Source organism: Pipistrellus kuhlii, unplaced genomic scaffold (genome assembly GCF_014108245.1).
Source record: "Pipistrellus kuhlii isolate mPipKuh1 unplaced genomic scaffold, mPipKuh1.p scaffold_m20_p_12, whole genome shotgun sequence".
Classification (NCBI taxonomy): Eukaryota; Metazoa; Chordata; class Mammalia; order Chiroptera; family Vespertilionidae; genus Pipistrellus; species Pipistrellus kuhlii.
Genome location: NW_023425427.1, coordinates 21373108 through 21394631, shown reverse-complemented (window position 1 = coordinate 21394631; position 21524 = coordinate 21373108). Strand labels below are relative to the sequence as shown.

General features: G+C 33.5%; 1 protein-coding gene across 4 annotated transcripts in view; it reads right to left on the bottom strand.

The window, feature by feature from the left end:
- Nucleotides 1-1564: 1564 nt before the first annotated feature.
- GKAP1 (G kinase anchoring protein 1) overlaps nucleotides 1565-21524 on the bottom strand; it is a 63001-nt gene continuing 43041 nt past the window's right edge. For 3 of the 4 annotated variants that reach the window (XM_045580087.1, XM_045580086.1, XM_036433676.2), the window contains 6 exons: nucleotides 19894-20046; nucleotides 10613-10714; nucleotides 8385-8448; nucleotides 5213-5283; nucleotides 4325-4402; nucleotides 1565-1890 (listed from right to left, as the gene is read on the bottom strand). In XM_045580087.1, coding sequence (XP_045436043.1) covers nucleotides 1843-1890; nucleotides 4325-4402; nucleotides 5213-5283; nucleotides 8385-8448; nucleotides 10613-10714; nucleotides 19894-20046 — 516 coding nt within the window. In that variant the 3' untranslated portion in view covers nucleotides 1565-1842. The remainder of the gene's footprint in view (nucleotides 1891-4324; nucleotides 4403-5212; nucleotides 5284-8384; nucleotides 8449-10612; nucleotides 10715-19893; nucleotides 20047-21524) is intronic. The other variant, XM_045580088.1, reaches the window with a different exon arrangement.

The window sequence follows — 21524 nt, the reverse complement described above, 5'->3', positions numbered from 1 at the left end:
CCCAGAGTGTCCAGCTGTGGCTGGAGTTGTCCTTTTGATGACCTTCTTTGAGGAGATCACCTTCATCTGGGCATTTGCTCCCCCTTATCAAAATAACACCTTAAATTCAAGTGATTGGGGGAGTTTTCCATGAAGACAGGGCTCATTACAAGAAGTTACCTAGATTTCTTTGGGTCTGTTTTTCAATCTTCAGTGGGTTACCTCATTAGCATTGTTAAACCCAACCTGGGGCAATAAGAGCCTTAATACCAATCTAAATATGTCATTTATGGCTTCTGCAGGAATTAGTCTGCCTCAGAAAAATCCCTCTAAGAGGACCAAAGATCCTTACAGCAGTTTGCATTGCAAAAACAAACAAACAAAAACTCTTGAGACCTTTTATGGTCATCTCTGGATGGATCTAAGATTAGCATGATAGGCTGAGGGAAGAGCTGAGCTGAAGGACAGCCCAGCTGTTGCCATTCTTTTTATTTTCATTTATTTATTTTTTAATATATTTTATTGATTTTTTTACAGAGAGGAAGGGAGAAAGATAGAGAGCTAGAAACATCGATGAAAGAGAAACATTGACCAGCTGCCTCCTGCACATCCCCTACCAGGGATGTGCCCGCAACTAAAGGTACATGCCCTTGACCAGAATCGAACCTGGGACCATTCAGTCCCCAAGCCGACGTTCTATCCACTGAGCCAAACCAGTTTTGGCATTGTTGCCATTCTTTTTTTTTTTTTTTTTTTTTTTTTTTTTAATATATTTTTTTAATTGATTTTTTACGGAGAGGAAGGGAGAGGGATAGAGAGCCAGAAACATCGATTAGCTACCTCCTACACATCCCCTGCTGAGGATGTGCCCACAACCAAGGTACATGCCCCCAACCGGAATCGAACCTGGGACCCCTCAGTCCACAGGCTGACACTCTATCCACTGAGCCAGACCAGAGGCTGTTGCCATTCTTAACAATGCTTATAGGCTCACTCCCTCATCTCCCAAGCCTTCCAGGGAAGGTTCTAAAAATCTGCCTGGTTTCTGCCCATAGCAGTTGGGAATTTCCCTTTCATGTTTAATGTAATGCTTGTTTCTGTCACTATTGTCTGACAGAGGTTGTTACATGAACCTGAAGCCGATCTAGTATCAGCCTCTACTTGCCCTACTTGCAAGCTAAGTTAACTTGGACACATTTTGTGGATGTGGACAGTGAAGACACAGGTCTCCTAGGTCAAGGACAAAGGACTGTTACATCAACAGAAGAGTGTCAGCATTGTCATGCACCATTTCCCCAAGGCCCAGTTCCTAAAAAGCAATGCAAAGAGGACCAGTGTCATCTGTATATGTAGTGAGCACTGTTATAAGAGAGATGTTAGGAGCTTAGGGAACCCCAATCTTTTATAGTAGGCAATAAACCTATTATATCAACCATTTTTCACTCATCTTGTATGTCCCGTAGGTTTAGCATACAGCAAGTGCTGAGTAATATAGTCACTGAACTTAACAATTCAATTAATTGGTTGTGCTATAAGCAAAAATAATATGTTCACATTGTTTCTGAAACTTAAAACATCAAACATATTAATGGACGAGTAAAATAATTTTATTGACTGATGAAAAACTAAAGTGATAAGAAGTATGGATAGTAAACAATAATCATTGTATTCTGCTGGAATTCTGTTTTTCTTCTTTTCACTTTAAGCCAAAAGGACAAAAAATTATAGACTGTTAGTAAGCTAATTGTTTTACATATTTCAACAAAAACTGCATAGCTTAGCAGTTGCACAGCATTAAATATATACATTTTTGCAAAACCCTGAAAGTTTTAATTTTTATGTTGACCTCAAAGGCTAATGGAATCACCTACACTGGTCGAATTCAGAGTTTCTTTTCCCTTTTCTGCCACCCTGTAAAGAAAAATGGGGCAAATTATTTAGGAAATACCATTTTGAGGGCATTTTCATTTTAAGAATATATGAAACCAGAGGCATTTTGAGTATGAGAAGGAAGCATTTTTTGAGTTTGTTGCATATTTGGATATACATACTACTAAATTATTTTATAGGGTTATTTTTACAAATGGTTAAAGTAGTTGTAGAAAAGAGTTATCCCTCTTTGAACTGGTCTAGATTTATTAAGATCACCAATTATGTTACCTTTTTTAGAGCTCTTTTAGACTGTCCCAGTTTGTTTTTAAAATAAAAATTTTAATCAATACTAACACAATTTATTCCATATGATCCCTTTTGGGTAATTCAATTTCTAATGCAAGTTTTGTCTAGTCTTCTTACCAGACAACAGCATTAGAAGTCTGATTTTGTTCATCACTGTTTTGAAAAGTAGATTATACTTTTCATATTGCTCAGTGACATCTATACATCTGCATTTAATCTGCTCCAATTTAACTAGAGCCAAGAAAAGAGAAAGGCAGCTTAAAAGACAAAAAGTATTTTACACGAATTAATATAACATTTCCTGCATTAAAAGTAAATACTAATTGTAGAAATATGGAAAGTACAAAGATACAAAGAAGAAAATTAAAATTATCCATAACTACTCTACCTACCCCTCTTCTTTATAAAAAAATATTTTATTGATTTTTTTTCAGAGAGGTAGGGGGGGAGAGAGTTAGAAACATTGATGAGAAATATCAATCAGCTGCCTCCTGCACACTTCCCACTGGATATGTGCCCACAACCAAGGTACATGCCCTTGACTGGAATTGAACCTGGGTCCCTTGAGTCCACAGGTCAATGCTCTATCCACTGAGCCAAACCGGTTGGGGCTACCCCTCTTTTTAACCATAAATAATGATTTGATGTATTTGCCTTACAACAATTTTATAGTTTTTCTCTCTCCATCTTTTATAAACTATGACAATGTATCCAAGTTAATTGATTAGAATCATGTAGGTAGTAATATTTTTCAAATTCTGATGTCAAAACTTTGTTCCAGACCTATTTATTCACTATTACTAGGAGTGGGCCAAACTACCTGTAATTCAAAAAAACTCTCAGGTGATTCTGATGATCAACCAAGCTGGGAACTACTTGTCTGTGAAAAGTGCATTTCATAAAATGGTAGTTATGTTAGATGCACCCCATGAAACCCAGGCCCATTTAATAATGGTGGCAGCTTCTCTTTGTCTTCTTCTCATCTTTTCACTGCCTATAACTTTTCTTTGTGGATCAAAAACATTTCTATATCAACCTTCATATTTTTTCAAGAAATCAAGTCCAAAAATGCTGTTAGTCATTCCTGACCAAATAAAAGTTTTCCAAGGATTTATTCAGAGAAAATAAGTATAAAAAAAGAGGTTATCTGGGACCTGAGATGTATTATCACATCTTAAAAACAAAATTTATTTAACAGAAAAATAAAAATAAAAATTTCAAAAATTTTTCTATAAAGTAGATCTCAACTACCCATAGGTATCAATGTTATACAGTTATAACATTGATACCTATGGGTAGTTATATAACATTTATACAATGTTATAAAACTCTTTTACCTTCTCAACAAGATTTCTTTTTAAACACACAAAATATTTAAAAATCATTTTTAAAGCCTTCCAGACAAATTCTCATCCCCAGACTGATAAGATGTCAAAGCTGGAGCTAAATAACTTTTATGTTCTCTAGGTCATCAATTGCTTTCCTTTTTTTTTTTTTACTATGACCTCACATTAATTTTTTATATCATAACTTAGGCATACATACATATAAATAAATTTATGTGTGTGTTTATATATACATACAGATACACATATACTGATACAAAGCATTGAGATTTTTTACTGCTTCACCCTAAATAAAATGCTGAGTGCCAGTTTGTGAGTGTAGAAGAAATTACAGAATTAGAAAAATCACTATTTTGTAACCACCAAAAAGAAATGCTACAAATATCAATGGATGCTAAACCATTAAAGAAAAGGATCTCGTCACACAATCGCAAAGTATCACTCCACATATAATTTATTAATTTATAAATATACTTTTACAGTAAACACATCTAAAAGATACTGCTGTACCCAAATGATTAAACTTATTATATAATGGAGCAAATGTCATTATGTGCCTTCCCTCAATATAAGTCAATGGCACTTATGCTGCAACATTTATGTAGTACCAAGAATTTTTTCTGAAATACTTTACTTATTGCTGCATTTATCAATATCTAGGAAAACCTTAACATTTTTAAAATGTAAATTATATAAAATGGTTAATATTTCTGGTGAATAAATTTTGGCCTAAGAAAAAAATAATCCACTTATTCTCACACAGTATCTATTTCAAATGTATTATTTGTGATGAAAACATTTTCAGAATTATAAAAGCATACCTGATATTTGGCTAATTCTGCTTGTAATACTTTCACTTTAGATCTTTCTTGTTCTAACGCAGCATGAAGTGAAGTCACCTGTAACCAAATATTCAATTTTTAAAAAAGACTTTTTTGTGTGTTCTTAAGCAAATACTCTTAATTCACTTTAATTTGTAGCTGTGTGTGTGTGTGTGTGTGTGTGTGTGTGTGTATTTTTTTACATTCAAAATAATTTTGTTTTCATTTCAGGTGTGTAAAGCATAGTGATTAGACAATCATATACTTTATAAAGTGTTTCCCTCAATATTTCCAGTACCTACCACCTGGCATCAGACATATAACCTTAATTCTTAACACTTATTCACAATTGATGATTTCTGACTACTGGATAAATGATAATCAGAGGAGAACCCTTCCTTACCACCCCAATTTCAATTAGGCACTTTACTTAGCTATATATTAGAGATACATAGGACAAACTCACTGTTCTAAGACCATAGATTAAGAGTGGGCAGGGCAGAAAATCAAGAAGAATAAGTTCTATCTGCCCTTTCTATCTCTATATTCGTAGTCCACATCAACTAAAATATAACCTTATCTTCCCCTATTCTTCAGGACATAGCTACCACTCTTAAATAGTAAATAGAATCTTCATTCATTTGCTAATACATAGTAATAATTTATATCACTTTTTGAAATTGAATTTATTGGGATGACACTTTAAATAAAATTATATAGGCTTTGGTGTATAATTCTGTAACACATTACCTGTATACTGTATTATGTGTTCACCAATTTATATCACTTTCTTGCAATGTTGATGGGCTATATTTTTGTTTAGTCAAGTTTCACAATTCAAGACTGAAGAACAGCCTAAGAATAACAGTTTTGTATAGTTTTCCTTACCTGTATAGTCAGTTCATTCTTGATACTTTGTGATTCATCAACTTGCAGAAGTATTTCTGCCTTATCTTTCACTGACAAAAAAGGGAGAGGAAAGGAGTAGTATAAATAATTTTGTCAATCACTCCAATGTTTTACAATATTTTAGTGACCCAAAATAGCAATTGTCCTCCTACTTAATGAATGGCTTCTCTGATCCTATATAGCTCTTATTTTTCATTGAGAAATTCTGATCATATCATATTCTTGAAAATTTTAAATTTTCTGTAGCGCTGAAAAATTAATTGTAAAGATCTGATGAAAGAGTAAGTTTTTCAGCCTGTCCCCTCTCACAGTCTGGGAGTCCATTTATAGTAAAAAGGACAAATACACAAGAAAATAAAAAATTTCACACATAGAGAAAACTTTATTTTTATTTTTTAAAAATATATTTTATTGATTTTTTACAGAGAGGAAGAGAGAGGGATAGTTAGAAACACTGATGAGAGAGAATCATCGATCAGCTGCCTTTTGCACACCCCCTACTGGGGATGTGCCCGCAACCAAGGTACATGCCCTTGATCAGAATCGAACCCAGGACCTTTCAGTCCGCAGGCTGAAGCTCTATCCACTGTGCCAAACCGGTTTCAGTGAGAAATACCTTGACTAATCTTTTTTTTTTTTTTTTTTTAGTAATCTTTAAGATTAAAAAATATATAAATATAGAACGTTTCTATTTCCTTTGTTTTCCTAAATTGTCAGGGTGACCATATAGGCCCACAGAAATTATTTATATCTGATGTTTCATACCAATAAAGCACTGTCAAACATAGTTCATATGATCATATCTGATCATATATAACATCTGTGGTCTCTCAGAACAACTCATTTGTCTAGAAGTTTTTCCCTCTCTTTGGGGAAGCAAGAGATCTATATTTCATCTTCCTAGTTTCCTAAGCATTAAAAATCTCCACATGGCCAATAAATCCCATAGTATAATGGCTACTGAATGAAAAGCTAGCTCCTCAACTTTAAAAACAAGCTAAGGAAAAGAAAAACAAGAAAAGACTGAAGAGGTAAAACTATAATAAAATTTGTAAGAGAAGAAATGTTTAAGTATTTTTGAGTACTGATATGACTACAACTCTACCAATATAATACTGTAAATCAAATTTATTTTTCATAGTTTAATATGATATTCAATAAAGTGTAACATGTATCTAGAAACAAATCTGTCTTTCAAGAAACCAACTTGGGAACTTTTATGAATTACACTTTCTACTCCTCCATCTTCATAATTAAACACACAAACACACACACACTAAGAACTAATGACTTTTTAATAATTATGTAATACTTTAATTATAGTCTCTTCTTCTATAATGCTTGTTTCAATGACACTGATATATTAGGCACAATTTTAACACAACAGGAATTTTGCATTTGCTTAAACTCAATTATGTGAACACAGAAAACTCCACCCATGCCCACAATCAAAATATCTACAACCTAACTCTTTAACTAGAGGTCCAGTGCATTAAAATTCATGTACCGGAGGCGGGGGTCCTTCAGCCCAACCTGTCCCCTCTCACAGTCTGGGAGTCCTCCGGGGCAGGAGGCAACCTGGCAATTAGGGGAAGGCAACACCCCCATCACACCTCTGCTGCTGCCATTACAGGCAGCACAAGCTTTGGCCAGCCCTGGTTACCTGAGCCTCGGGTGCCCTGGGGGGCTGTGCAGCCGCCATCTGAGGCTTGCATGCACCACGGGCATCTGCTGGGCAGTCGCCATCCGAGGCTTTCCTGTGCCTTGGGCCAACCCTGGGCGGCTAGTGAGATGAGGGCAGGTCTGGCCGTACTGTGCACCTGCCGTCACCCCTGCTGAGTTGAAAGGACTGTGTGACTCAGGCAGGGACTGGGCACCGCCATCTTTGTGATGGTGTGACAGTTATTTTGCATATTTCTCTTTATTAGATAGGATTTCTATTTCATCATAGCTAAGTTGTATAATAAATAGTTATAAAAAAATTAAAGGGTTATCAAAAGCCTGAATCTACTTCAAGACTGTCTATATATTCTATTCAACCAGACAAGATTTCTGGGTTTTAATTATATTGGTTTCATAACTATTATTTAATAATATAGTTTAGATTTTGGTTGGACAATTCTATTACGAGTATCTTCATATTTGAAACAATTTTCTGGTCTTGTTCACTTGTTCTTCAAAGTGAGTTTCACATTTTCTTAAGTGTTATACAATACTCTCAGGATCTATAGTTGGTATTTCATTAATACTTAACTGGGAAAATGTATTTAGATAATTTCGTCCATTCAAAAGATTTTCTCATATATTCATGTCTTTATATCTCTTTTATGGTTAATAATTTCCTTTGCATAAACTTTATATTAAAAGTTATTACACATTTTCTTTTCTGTCATGAATGGAAACTTTTTATAGAACTTTCAAAGTAAATGTCAGTAGGTAAATATGATCAGGAAAGCAACTGATTTGTGGGATTCAAATATAACATCAACATTACTAATCTTTTTTAAAAAATATATTTTACTGATTTTTTACAGAGAGGGATAGAGAGTTAGAAACATCGATGAGAGAAAATCATCAATCAGCTGCCCCCTGCACACCCCCCACTGGGGATGTGCCAGCAACCAAGGCACATGCCCTTGACCGGAATCAAACCTGGGACCCTTCAGTCCGCAGGCTGACGCTCTATCCACTGTGCCAAACCTGTTTCAGCAACATTACTAATCTTATCTCTAGTCAGTTTTGGTTGATTTCCTTGGCTTCCTGCTTCTATTGCTGAAAGTTTAAAGTGATAGCAAAAGTATGAAGAGTGGGGGAGAGGGGAGAAAAACCTAAAATAATAGATCTTCTCCTCTAATAATTAAAAGGCAGAATCTTAAGCAAATGTTACTCTTGTTTTCCTACTAAAAATAGTTTGTTTAACAATTTATTAAAGTTTCAAGATTTCTCTTATGTAAATAATTGTAAATTTGTATAATATCTAAGGTGCTATAACAGTGATTTGTAATAACAAAATTATCAGCAACAATCCAGTTTGTATCACTGTGGGAAACCTTTTTATTTTGTTGAGTTAATAAATCATGTATCTTGAAAAATTCTCTTCAAATATTTTTTAAGCTTATGTTTTAATTCTAAAACTACAAAAATCACTTACTTTCACCTTCCTGAAGCATTTTCAATAACTGTGCATTTCGTGCCTTTACTTCTTTATACTTTGCCTGATAAAGAAAAAAAAGATTTAATTTTTAAAGTAAATGATAAATTAATGATTTACTATCAATTTATGGTCTATAAGTTCTCAACTTACTCAAAGACATACTTTTAAAAGAAAAAGGATGAAGAAAAATTTATTCAGAACTGTCTACGACTTAAATTATATCCCTAGTGATTAAAAAATGAGAGGGATAAAAATGGAGAAAACAGGATAATATTAAATATTCCTGAAGACTTTCTCTTTTCTTCTTCAAATAAAACCCTTAATATTTCAAAATAATTAGAAGGTAGGGGAGGGGAGGAGTAAGAGGGAGAGAACAACCAAAGGACTTGTATGCATGCATATAAGCCTAACCATTGAACACAGACAACAAGGGGGGTGAGGAGATGCATGGGGGGGTGGAGGAGGTAATGGGGGAATAAGGACACCTTAATCAATAAAGAAATTTAAAAATATATTAATTAGAAGAAAAATGATTCATAGCTCTAAACCAGGAATATCCAGTATACAAGAACTTTATGTATCTGTGTTATATCTGCCACTGTCCAATATGTGACTATTAACTACTGAAAACAGGCCGAGCTTGACTTTGGAAAATATAGTTTTAACTTTATTTAAAGTTTTAATTTTATTCAATGTAAGTATATACATGAAGTGGTTACTGAATTGCACAGCCCAGTTGAGTCTTTTCAGTTAAGACTAAATTTAATACTCTCTTATTATTTCAATAACTATTGTTAAAGTAATTTTTGGCAGGTATGAATTAGTCATTTATTGAAATTTCCTTTTCAATTTTTTTCTCCAATGTTTTAGCTTCTTCTCATACTACATAGGTGACACAACTATACAGTTAGGAATAAGAGGAACTGTGTTTCCATGTTAACCTTCATATTCTGGAGAATTTTCCCGCAACACCAACTTTATTCAACATTTAACCCACTATAAATTATTTATAAATACTTAATACATTAGAAAAGATACACTTATTATAGAAAGAAAAACAAATTAGGAACATATCAGTATAAGAAACTTGTCATTAAAAAAAAAGAAATTTGTCATTTTTTCTCTCATTATGTACAGGTATATATAGAAGTTACCAAATTCAAAAATCTTTCTTATAAGACGAATTTAATGTATTTTAAATTAAGTCCAATAAATACAGTATTTTACTAAATACTCTGCCCAGTAAATTGCTGATGATAAATCTTAAGTACCATCAAGGGCTGGAACTTGATTTATTATGTTTTTTACTATTACATATGTAGGACCCAGAAAGACACTTGAGATGAATAAAGGTATTTTTTTAAAGCCTAATAAGGAAGGAAGGAGAAAAGGAAGAAAGGAAGGAAGGGTAATATGTAAGTTTATAGTTAAAAAATAAATTGTATAAATAACAAGTGTTAGTGAGCATGTGGAGCATGTGGAACCCTATGGATCACTGAGGAGGAGGCAAAATGGTAGAGCTGTTTAGAAAACAGTTTGGTGATACCTCAAAAAGTTAAAGTTTTTTTTCTGACCTAGCAATTCCACTCTTAGCTATATAACCAAAGGAATGAAAAGCAGAGACTGAAGTACTCAAACACCAATGTTCATTGCAGCATTATTCACAACCAAAAGGTGGAAACAACGCTAGTGCTCATCAACAGATGAATAAACAAAATGTGGTATATACATATACTGGAATATTTTTCAGTCATAAAAAAGAATTAAATTCTGACACATGTTAAAACATGAATGAACCTTGAAAACATTATGCAAAGTGAAATAAGCCATACAAACTAGAACAAATATTGTGTGTTCCACTTATATGAAGTTACTGGAAGAAGCAAAATCATAGAGACTACATATTACCATAGGCTGCAGGGAAAGAGGAAATAGGGAGCTGTTTAATGGGTACTGAGTTTGTTTGGAATAATGAAAAAACTGTGGAAACACTGGTGATAACTATACATTATGAAGGTACTTAATGCTACTGAATTATAGCATTAAAATGGTTTAAATGGCTAATTTAATGTTATTTATATTTTAACATAAATTATCATTCTAATTTTATAACATTTAAAAACCAAAGCAGAAACATTCTATTAATCCAACATTAAATATACTTATATATAAGAAAAACAGAAAATGTGTAGATTACTAGTATAAAACAGTAAACAAACACAAACCTCCCACTGAGTGATCACATTTTTCAGCTTTTGGATTTCAGCATCTTTTCTTTCAAGTTCCAACTTTAGTCTTTCAATTCTCCCATCTTTCAAAACTACTTCCTGAAGAGAGAAAAACTCTATTTTAGAACTAAGATAGCCTGCTAATTCTGGTTTACAATATTCATTTGTAAAAAGTTTAAGATTAAAAAAAGTCCCAATTTTCTCTATTTTAATTCATTTTCCACAGCAACCTTCAATTGTTGACTGTATTTCCACTTCTATTCAATGATACAATTTTAATTATATACAATGCAAGCAAATAAGATATTTATGATTAATCTCAGCTACAAACATACCCTAGAATATCAAGGCTTTGAAATAATGTATTTATGAATAAATATACTAAAAGTGCTCTGTGACGAATTATTAGTCTATCTTTAAGACCCAAAAGAATTGAAAACTTAGGAGAAAAAACACAAAATAAATAACAAAACAAGAAAATAAATAGCTTTGCTCTGCATCAGCCATTAGTAGACAGAAGATATAACTAGAAAAACCATTGTCTCCCAATAGCAATAGAAAATATCCCCAAGAATAAAATTCAGAAACTTTCAGGATCCACTAAGAAAATTACAAAATACTGAAAAGGACATAGAGCAAAGTATGTCAGTAGATAGGAAGACTAAATATTACTAAATATATTACTTTGTAAATTCAATACAATTTATCTTGAAATTCCAATGAGATTTTATACTTTGGAACTTAACTAAAGTAGCATGGTCATGGCACCTAGGTTGACAGTTCTGTAACAGAAAATAAAGTCCAAAAAGAGGTTTAAGACATAAGAATTTATTGGAATATCAATATAGTATTTTAAAAAAGTGAAAAAAGGTTGAAGCACAGAATAGTAGATTACAAGACAAATGGCTAACTGAGAAAACAAGTCCTTCATCTTGTACCATATTACGAAATAAACAAATTCAAATGCAAAAAAAAAAAATCCTAAGTTATATTTTTGATAATAGTAAAAATTGGTTCTATTTATCTAATGAGTATGTGAAAACACTAACTTATTCTAAAAATACTCACTGAGCACTTAACTGCTGTGGGTGCTGGGTATGCAACAGTAAACAGAACTGAAAAGATTATTGCCCTGATAAGGCTAGTCTGTTGCAAGAGGCAGATGTAAAAAAAAAAAAAAAAAAAAAAAAAAAAAACTTGAAGCCCTGGCCAAGTGGCTCAGTTGGTTGAAGTGCTGTACTGTACACCAAAAGATTGCAAGTTCAATTCCTGGTCAGGACACACCTCGTTGCGGGTTTGATGCCTAGTCAGGGCGCAAATGGGAGGCAATCACCTGCTGTTTCTCTGTCACATCAATGTGTGTCTCTCCTCTTTTCTCATCTCTTCTCTTCTCTTTGTTCTCCCCCACTTTCCTCTCCCTCTAAAATCAGTAAATATATCCTTAGGTGAGGATGGGTAAATAAAATAAAAAGTGGAAGTAAGAGATTTCCAGGTAGAAAGAACAGTACGTTTAAAAGCCCTATGATAGTAAAGAGCCAAGAATCTGAAGAAAAAAGAGGCCAGTGGTTTGGAGCTTATTGAGGAAGATAGTACACGATGATTTTGGAAAAACAGATAGAGGCTTGATCTTGCAGGGCCTTGTAGGCAATAAGAATGGCCTGCACATTCTGAATAAAATAGCAGTGAAGGGTTTTGAGCAGGATTATTAAGATTTATGTTATATTATATTTTTAAAGGATGACTGTGGAAAATGGATTAGAGTTGGGTAGGACAGGTGGAAAGACCTTTAACTGCTACTGCAAGTCCAGGTCAGAAAAGATTATACCTTTGATTAGGGTAGAAGCAGTTTAAATGGAAAAAAGTATATTACGTAAGAAATTATTTAAAAGTATAATCAAAAGCATTTGATGAGAGGTTGAAGTGCGGTAGTGGAGAAAAATGGACACTTCGCGTTTCTAGTTTAAGGAATAAGATGGGTGGATCAAAATTAGAAATATACATATTATTAGGCTCAGAAATGACATCTATTTAAATGCCCAACCATAGAATATAGGCTAAATTTATAGTAAATTTATAAAACTGTGAAACTCTTGAAATCACTAAAAATAATAATATATACTATAAAATACATTAACATGAACCCAAACTGTAATGCTACATGCAAGGAAAAGTGCAGGGAGGACATAAGATAAAATTTTAATAATTCTCTTAGGACATTATATATGTAATACTAGTATTTTCACTTCATTTAAAAATTATTTTATCAAAATTGTTTTTATATTGAGTATATAATCATTTAACAATATAAAATACTGTTTTGATTTTGAAAAATTAAACTACATAAGCATTAAACTGGTATATAGATGAATATGAACATATATAATTTTTTAATAGAAAAGCCCTTCTGGCTGAAACTGGTTTGGCTCAGTGGTAGAGCGTCGGTCTGCGGACTGAGGGGTCCCAGGTTCGATTCCGGTCAGGGGCATGTGCGTTGGTTGCGGGCATGACTCCAGTGGAAGGTGTGCAGGAGGCAACTGGTCGATGTTTCTCTCTCATCGACGTTTCTAGCTCTCTGTCTCTCTCCCCTCCTCTCTGTAAAAAATCAATGAAATATATTTTTTTTTAAATAAAAAAAAATAGAAAAGCCCTTCTGAACATACCAAAGGGAGAAAACTGAAAGAACAAGATTAATAGATTTAACTTGCTGAAAAATTTTTCTAAAATACTATAACAAAATCAAAAGATAAATAAATATCTGATAAATAAGTCACAATCCATATGACAGGTGTATGAGAAAAAAACATGAACAAATGTATAATCTCAATAATAAGCCAGAAATATTATATCAAACTGGTACATTAAATATTTTTTCTCTGTGGGGATAACTGAAAACAATTTAGTTATTAAAAATTCAACTATTTCATGTTCAAGAATTATTACTGACCTGAAATGCTCACCATCTGCATTTAACTAAAATGTGGTCCATATAACAGTTTCTACATTACTGGGAGGAAAAAGTGTATATCCATAGAAAATAAAGGCCAAAACAAAATATACACAGAAACAAATATGGATACATACTCTGACATTTTTTGTTTTTGCAAATGCTGGTAGCAGTCTACAAAAACTGATTTCAAAACCTGTTAAATGAGTTGAGACTCAGTTTGAAAAGCACAGCTGAGGGCTTAAAAATGTCAGGTCAAGGACACTGTAAGTCCTCACTTAAGGTCATGGATAGGTTCTGCAAGTTTCAAAATGAAGTATAACAAAACCAATTAAGTTCCCTATCACTGTTAAAATGAACGAAAACATGTTATTCAGTAACTTGCTATACTTGATTCAAGAAACAATGAAGTTTAAGGACATGGAAAAGAAGACAGTTTTGAAAAATATTTCAAAGATTAAAACTCCCAAGCCTGGACGAACAAAAAAATGAAAAAAAGAAGTTTAGTGTCTGGGTAACTAGATCAAATGATAAAAACAAAAATGATAGAAGTCAAGCCAAACACTTGGTTTGGAGACAGGATGATGAGCATAAGTTTGCACACAGTGAGTATAAGATATCCATAGAATAAGAATGAAATATGCCATAAGGGCGAATACTAAAACAGACACCTGAAAGCCATAAAGTGAATGGGATCAAAAATGGATGATCTACCCAATTCCAGTGAAGTTGAGGAGAAAACTTCCAGTCAATAGAAGACAATGTTGTTATGCATCAAGAGCAACACAGATGTTTATATCCTTTGACTCATTTACTATTTTTAAGAATTTATTCCAAGGAAATAACTCATCAAAGAATTAAATACATAAAGATGTTAAATAAATATCAGGTGACCAATTCTAAACAACCTAAATGTTCAATAATAGGATATTGACCAAGCTGTAATTACAGCATGCTGATTTGACAGAATATAAAGCATGGTTTACAAAAGGATTATGAAACTATATTACTTACTGTTACAATTATTTTTAAATACCTATACATGTGGCTTTCTCATACAAAAAGAATATTAAAAAAATGAAGCCAAATGTTGTGTTAAAAATGGCCAAATTAGGGTTGTACAGAAAAAAAAAGGATTTTAACCTGGGCAAAAAGAAGAGCTTTCTTTCTCTGAAAAAGGAGTACAATGGGGAGAGGAAGTAAAAAATAATTTTTTTAAATAGCCTTATGTTTTTCTCCTATTATACTCAATGACATGAGAAATTCTTAATTTGTTTAATTATGAAAATTTCACACATGTAAAAGATATATATATATATATATATATATATATATATATATATATATGAATCATATAGGTTAAGATAAAAGAAAAAAATGCAATATGTGGATTAGGAATTTGAACAATGAAAATAGTATGGAGGATCCTCAAAATATTAAGAAGCGAGTTACCATATGACCCAGCAACCTCTCTTCATGGTACCTACCCCAAAAATTTGAAAACCTTTACTTGCAAAGATAAATGCACCTCTAGCCCAGTCTGTGTGGCTCAGTGGTTGAACTTTGGCCCATGAACTAGAAGGTCACAGTTTAAAAAGGCAGCTGTGATATATGCACCCTATGTTCACTGCAGCATTATTCACTGTGGACAAGGCATGGAAACAACCCAAGTGTCCTTCAATGGATGACTAGATAAAGATGTGGTACATATATACAATGGAACACTACTCAGCCATCAAAAAAGATGAAATACTGCCATTTGCAACAATGTGGATGGATCTTAAGGATGTCATGCTAAATGAAAGAAGTCAGACAGAAAAAGTGAAGAACCATTGATTTCACTATATGTGGGATATAAAACTGAGAACAACAAATGAACATACAAGAACAAACAAAAACTCATAGGCACAAAGAACAGTATAGTAGTTACTAGAGAGAGGAGTCTGGGGTGTTGAGGAGGTAGTAGAGAATAAAGGAGGTCAAATATATGGTTATAGAAGAAGATTTGATTTTGTGTGATGGGCACACAATGCAATATCCAGGTCATGTATTATAGAAATGTGCATTTAAAACCCATATACTGTCACCCCAATAAATTTAATGGGGGGGAAAATTTGAACATTACCATACTTTGGCATCCCCCATGTGCCTCTCCCCTACCTCTCCCCTCCTGTTACAAATTTTGTCATTCTCTTCCTGTTAGTCTTTCACTACGCACACACACACACACATATATATATCTCCCTAAAATATCCTATTTTTTGAAAATTATATAAATGGCATCAAACAATTCTTACTGGGTGACCTTATTTTTTTTAACATTTTTTTTATATTCATCCATGTTGCTAAGTATAGCTGTCATTAATTTCTCTTATTGATTCTGTTATTACAAACAGCTGAGTTTTCAACATTATTCTTGAACATGTCTCTAAAGTTTAATTTAGAGTAGAATTTCTAGAACATATAGCCTGCCCATCATCTTCAACTTTTAAAGTTAATGCCAAATTGATTTCCAAAAACGGTTATACAATTTATACTACCACTAATGTATTAGTTACTGTTCTTCTATATCCATAAAAATATTGAGTATTAGCTGTCAAATCCCTATCACAGTCCTCACCTTCATTCAGTTTTTCATAGCAAATGCAGTGGAAATTAATATTACTATATATATGCTTGCTCTACACTGAAAATCTTCAAATATTCTTTACTATCTATGTCATCAATCAGGCCTTTAAATTTTCCCTAATCTTTTACAACCTGCCCTACCCAACTTACCTGATACTTCATTGCCTCAATACTTTTACTTATAGCATTCCAGTTTCCTCTCTCTTACCTCTGCATGTTCAAATTCTACTATCTTTTAAATTCTAATTCAAAAGCTATTTTCTTCTAAGAAAGTTATCGCTAATCTCCATTCATGTTAATTACTATCACACTTTACCAAGTATATCCTTTTTTTTGGAATTACCATTTTCTACCCTGTACAAAAATAATTATCTATTAAATATGAACTGTGTACATGGCTCTAACATTTTGATTCATAATTGCTAATTTTCCTAACAGTACATGAAAGATAAATAATTTCATCCCAAAGTAACACAACTGATAAGCTTCAGAATCTATATCTTGTGTTACTAGGTTTGTTTGATTTCAAAGACTTTCCTTCCTACCATACTGCACTCTCCTGTGGTTTTATTGTCATTAATATTACTTAATCATTTAACTAAACATACATACCCAATTTTGTTCTACAAAGGGTTTAAGATATCTATTTGTCTAAATATATTAATGTCATTCTATCAAAAAATTATCTGAGCCAGGGGATAAGGGAGGCTAGGGGAAGGTCAGTGGGGGGAAAAAGGAGACATATGTACTATTTGTAATACTTTAAACAACAAAAAAAGAATAACATTAAAAAATTATCTGAAATAGCTTTAAAAATAAAAAGATATGGACCACGAAGGGGAAAATCATACATAGTCAATAAAAAAGAAGGCAAATATGCTAGCCATATATGTTAACATGGTTGCTTGGACTGTACATAAACTTTGATAGTCAAGGCAAAACAGGAAAACATTAAATCAATGCCAGAAAAGAACAAACAAGTAATTCAAGGGCAAGCAAGGATTACCCACTACTAAGTTGAAATAGATTTTCATATGTAATTATGTTAATGTTATTAACCAATCTTACTACTTCATTGGAGTAAACATTTCTTAGGGGCCTGACTTTCTGTATCCTATAAAACAATATAGATGTTTAATTCGTGGAAGGATTGTATTTATCAATCTTAGGAAACAAAGAGATAGCATCTGTTGAAGAGAATGACATGATGGAAAACAAACTTTTAGAATTTGGAATAGTCTCTGGACCATGTTTCCCCGAAAATAAGACCTACTTACAGGTTTCCTTCTGAGTGAAATATAGGGCATCCCCCAAAAATAAGGCCCCCCTAGACTAAACATAAGAGATTTGGTCCACTGATTCTGAAAGAAATGGAGTCACAAGAAATTCAACCAGGAAATTCAGGAATTGGATTGTTATGATGATATTCAAGAAAATGATAACATGATTGTCATTGAATAAATGAGTAAATTCTTGATACTGTAGGATTCACAGTTTGTCTGGTTTGTGTTGACAACTACCGTACTACCGTATCGTATACAGGTAATAAATTTCCTTTATTTTCATTTAACAATAAATGTGTACTGTATTCTTCTTCATGGAAAAATAAGACATCCCCTGAAAATAAGACCTAGCACATCTTTGGGAGCAAAAATTAATATAAGACACTGTCTTATCTTAGGGGAAACAGGGTAGGTGTTTGTCAAAGTCAGAAAGAAATTATTCAAAAGAATGTTAAGTAGAAATGAGGATACGGTAAAAGTTAGACAGCAATGATTTTGAGAACAGAACATTAGCACTGTTTTTCAGCAATACCTGACAGACCAAAAATTAATGCTGGTGGTGAAGACACAATCCAGTATACAGATGATGTGTTGGGGTGGTGAACACACAATTGTGTGCAGAATTTTTCAGTTTCCTGAATATTCAGTCTAACTAAGGCCTTTCATAATTTAAGGACTTGTTCTTGCAGGGAGTAAAACAAAACCAAGAAAGGAAGGGGAAAGTGTTCACACATAAGATAAAGAACAGGTTCACAGTTTAAGAGAAAGTAAGATAGAACACTAGTCATTAGAAACATTTATAGGTCTCTATACAACGAGATATTTTTTTCAAAAAATCCTCACTGAAGATATGTTTTTATTGATTTTAGAGGGAAAGGGGGAGGAAAGGGTGGGAGGGAGAGAGGAAAGTAGGAAGGGAGAGGTGGGGGGGAGGGGGGAGGAAGGGAGGGAGGGAGGGGGGGAGGGAGGGAGGGAGGGAGGGAGAGAGAGAGAGGGAGAGAGAGGTATGAGATATCTATCGGCTGCTTTCCATACACATCCAACCAGAGATCAAACCCGAAACCTAGTAGGTATGTGGTTCTGACCAGGAATTGAACCTGCAACCTTCTGGTACACAGGACAATGCCCAACCAACTGAGCAACCTGGACAGGTGAGATACTTTTTAAAAAAACAATATTTTAAAAATGTGAATGACAAGAAAAATAGAGACAAACTCATAGAGAGAGCAGACTGACAGACAGGGGGTGGAGGGGAAGGAGTGTAGGAAACTAGTGGGGGGTGGAGGGATTGAGCAAAAATGAAAAAATTCAACAGTGTGTTGATTGCCAGGAGAAGGAGGGGGTGGGTAAGGTGTAAAGGTATAGAGTGGATAAATGGTGATGGACAGAGACTTCACTTTGGGTAGTGAACATACAACACAGTGTACACATAATGTGTTGTGGAATTGTGCCCCTGAAACCTGTGTAATTTTATTAACTACTGGAACCCCAATAAATTCAATACAAAGGAAAAAAATAAAAAAGCGAATATCATTGCTGCGAGCTTTATAAAAACAGGCTACTAACCAGATTTGATTTGTGAGCCATAGTATGCAACCCTGGTCTACAGGATAAAATTCTAACTTATTTTTACATAAACAGACCTCTGTACTTATTAGTTGCAGAATTTTTCAGTTTCATTAATATTTAGTTTAAAGCCTTTCAAAACTCTGGGCCTTTGTTCTTGTAGTTCCCTATGCTTTCTCCAATTCTCAGCTTATATAGTTATTTATTCATCATTCAAAGTCCATCCCAAATGTCACTTTTTTAAATAATATATTTTGACTTTTTGAGATAGAGAGGGAGAGGGATAGAAACATTGATGAGAAAGAAATATTATTGATTAGCTGTCTTCTGCATACCCTCCACATGGGACCAAGCCCTCAATCTGGACACATGCCCGGACTAGGAATCAAACCAGTGGCCTCTTGGTTCTTGGCTTAATGTTCAACCACTGAGTTACACCAGCTGGGCCCAAGTGTCACTTCTTTATGTACCTTTCACAGTTTACCAAAGTTATCAATTATCTTTTCTATTCAAAACCTCTTTATTGTTCATATCTCTCTTAAAGTCTTCATCATGCTGAAAGATATTATTTTTACAGGTCTACCTCCTCCAATCCCCTCTGTGTGTCTTATCCATCTTGGTATTCCTATTCCCCTCCACTGGAGCCTAATATTACCTAGCATATAGCACATGCTCAATAAGTATTCATCAATGAATGAAGTACTTCACACTTTTTAATATAAACATCTACAACTAAGACAAATCCTATAGCTATACCTTATTAGAATCATAATTGGATTCCACTGCTTCTGTTTTTAAAAAAGAAAAATATATTTTAGTTTTATTGTGATTATAAGAGAATTTTCTATTTTACATGCCTGGTTGTGTTCATGAGCTGCACAATTATCTGTTCCATTATATTCTGTAAGCTGTTCTCTTCTTTTTTCTCTAATAAGAATTTTATGAACATCATCTTCCAGTCTATTGAAGAATCCTCCATCATGTGTTAAAGTCTGAGAAGAACTCAATTCCTGTCAAAAATGAATTGTGATTTACTATCATTCAACACAAAGGTGTATGCATTTAATAAGCCTACTCAGCCCCTAGAAGGAGAAGGAAAGAAAAAGGGTAACTAAGAGACAATCAACTATTTAATTCTCCTCTATCTTCAGAAGATAAAACAGTAGAGACACATTTTAAAATGTTTTCTTTCTTCTTCATAATTTTTGTGTTGGATATTGCTTGATTAAAAAATGTTTTATCCACATACCATATAATTCACCCACTTAATGTACACAATTCAATGGTTTTAAATATGCTCACAGAGTTGTGCAACCATAGCCACAATTTTATAAGTTCCACCACCCAAAAAGAAACCCTGAATCTATTAGTGGTCATTCTCCATTTCCTTCTAATAACTCCTGTCTTAGTTGTCTCCTAAACAAGACTACTTTCTGTGTGCATAGATTTGCCTATTCTAGACATCTAGATATAAATGAAATCATATACCGGTATATTTGGTCTTTTGTGATTGGCTTCTTTCACTTAGCAAAATGTTTTTAAGATTCATCTATTATTACAGCATCTATCACTACTGCATTCCTATTGTCAAATAATATCTCAATGATGGATACACTACATTTTATTTCTCTATTCATTGGTTGATGGACATTTGGATTGTTTTCATTTTTTGCTATTATGAATTATGCTGTTATAAATATTCATGCTCAAGTTTAGTATAGACAGGTTTTCAATTATCTTAGGTATATGCCTTGAAATAAAATTGCTGAGACATATGGTAACTCTGTGTTTAATCTTTTGAGGATTTGCCAGATAATTTTTCAAAGCATTCTCACCACTTGTTATCTTTTTTTTTAATCCTCACCCAATGATATGTTTTTATATTTTTACTGATATTTTAAAATATTTTTATTTATTTCAGAGAGGGAGAGGGAGAAATAGAAAACATCAATGATGAGAAAGAATCATTGATGGGCTGCCTCCTGCATGACCCCTACTGTGGATTGAGCCTGCAACCCGAGCATGTGCCCTTGATCGAAATGGAACCCAGGCCAGTGCTATTTTTATTGATTTTTAGAGAGAAAGGAAAGGGGGGGAAAGAGAAAGAAAAACATTGATGTGAGTGAGAAGCATCAATTGGTTGCCTCCTGTACTCATCCAGACCAGGATCAAACCCTCAGAGTAGGTCTATGCCCTGACCAGGAATCAAACCCCCAACCTTTTGGTGTACAGGACAATGCTCCAACCAACTGAGCCACCCAGTCAAGGCTGACTTTTTTATTTATTGATTAATTTTTGAGAGAGATAGAAATACCTATTTGTTGTTCCATTTATTTAAGCATTCACTGGTTGATTCTGGTATGTGCCTTGAACCAGGGATCAAACGTGCAATCTTGGCCTATTAGGATAATGCTCTAACCAACTAAGATACTAGGCCACTGGCGTAGATGTGGAGAGCTATTTCATTATGATTTCGAGTTACATTTCT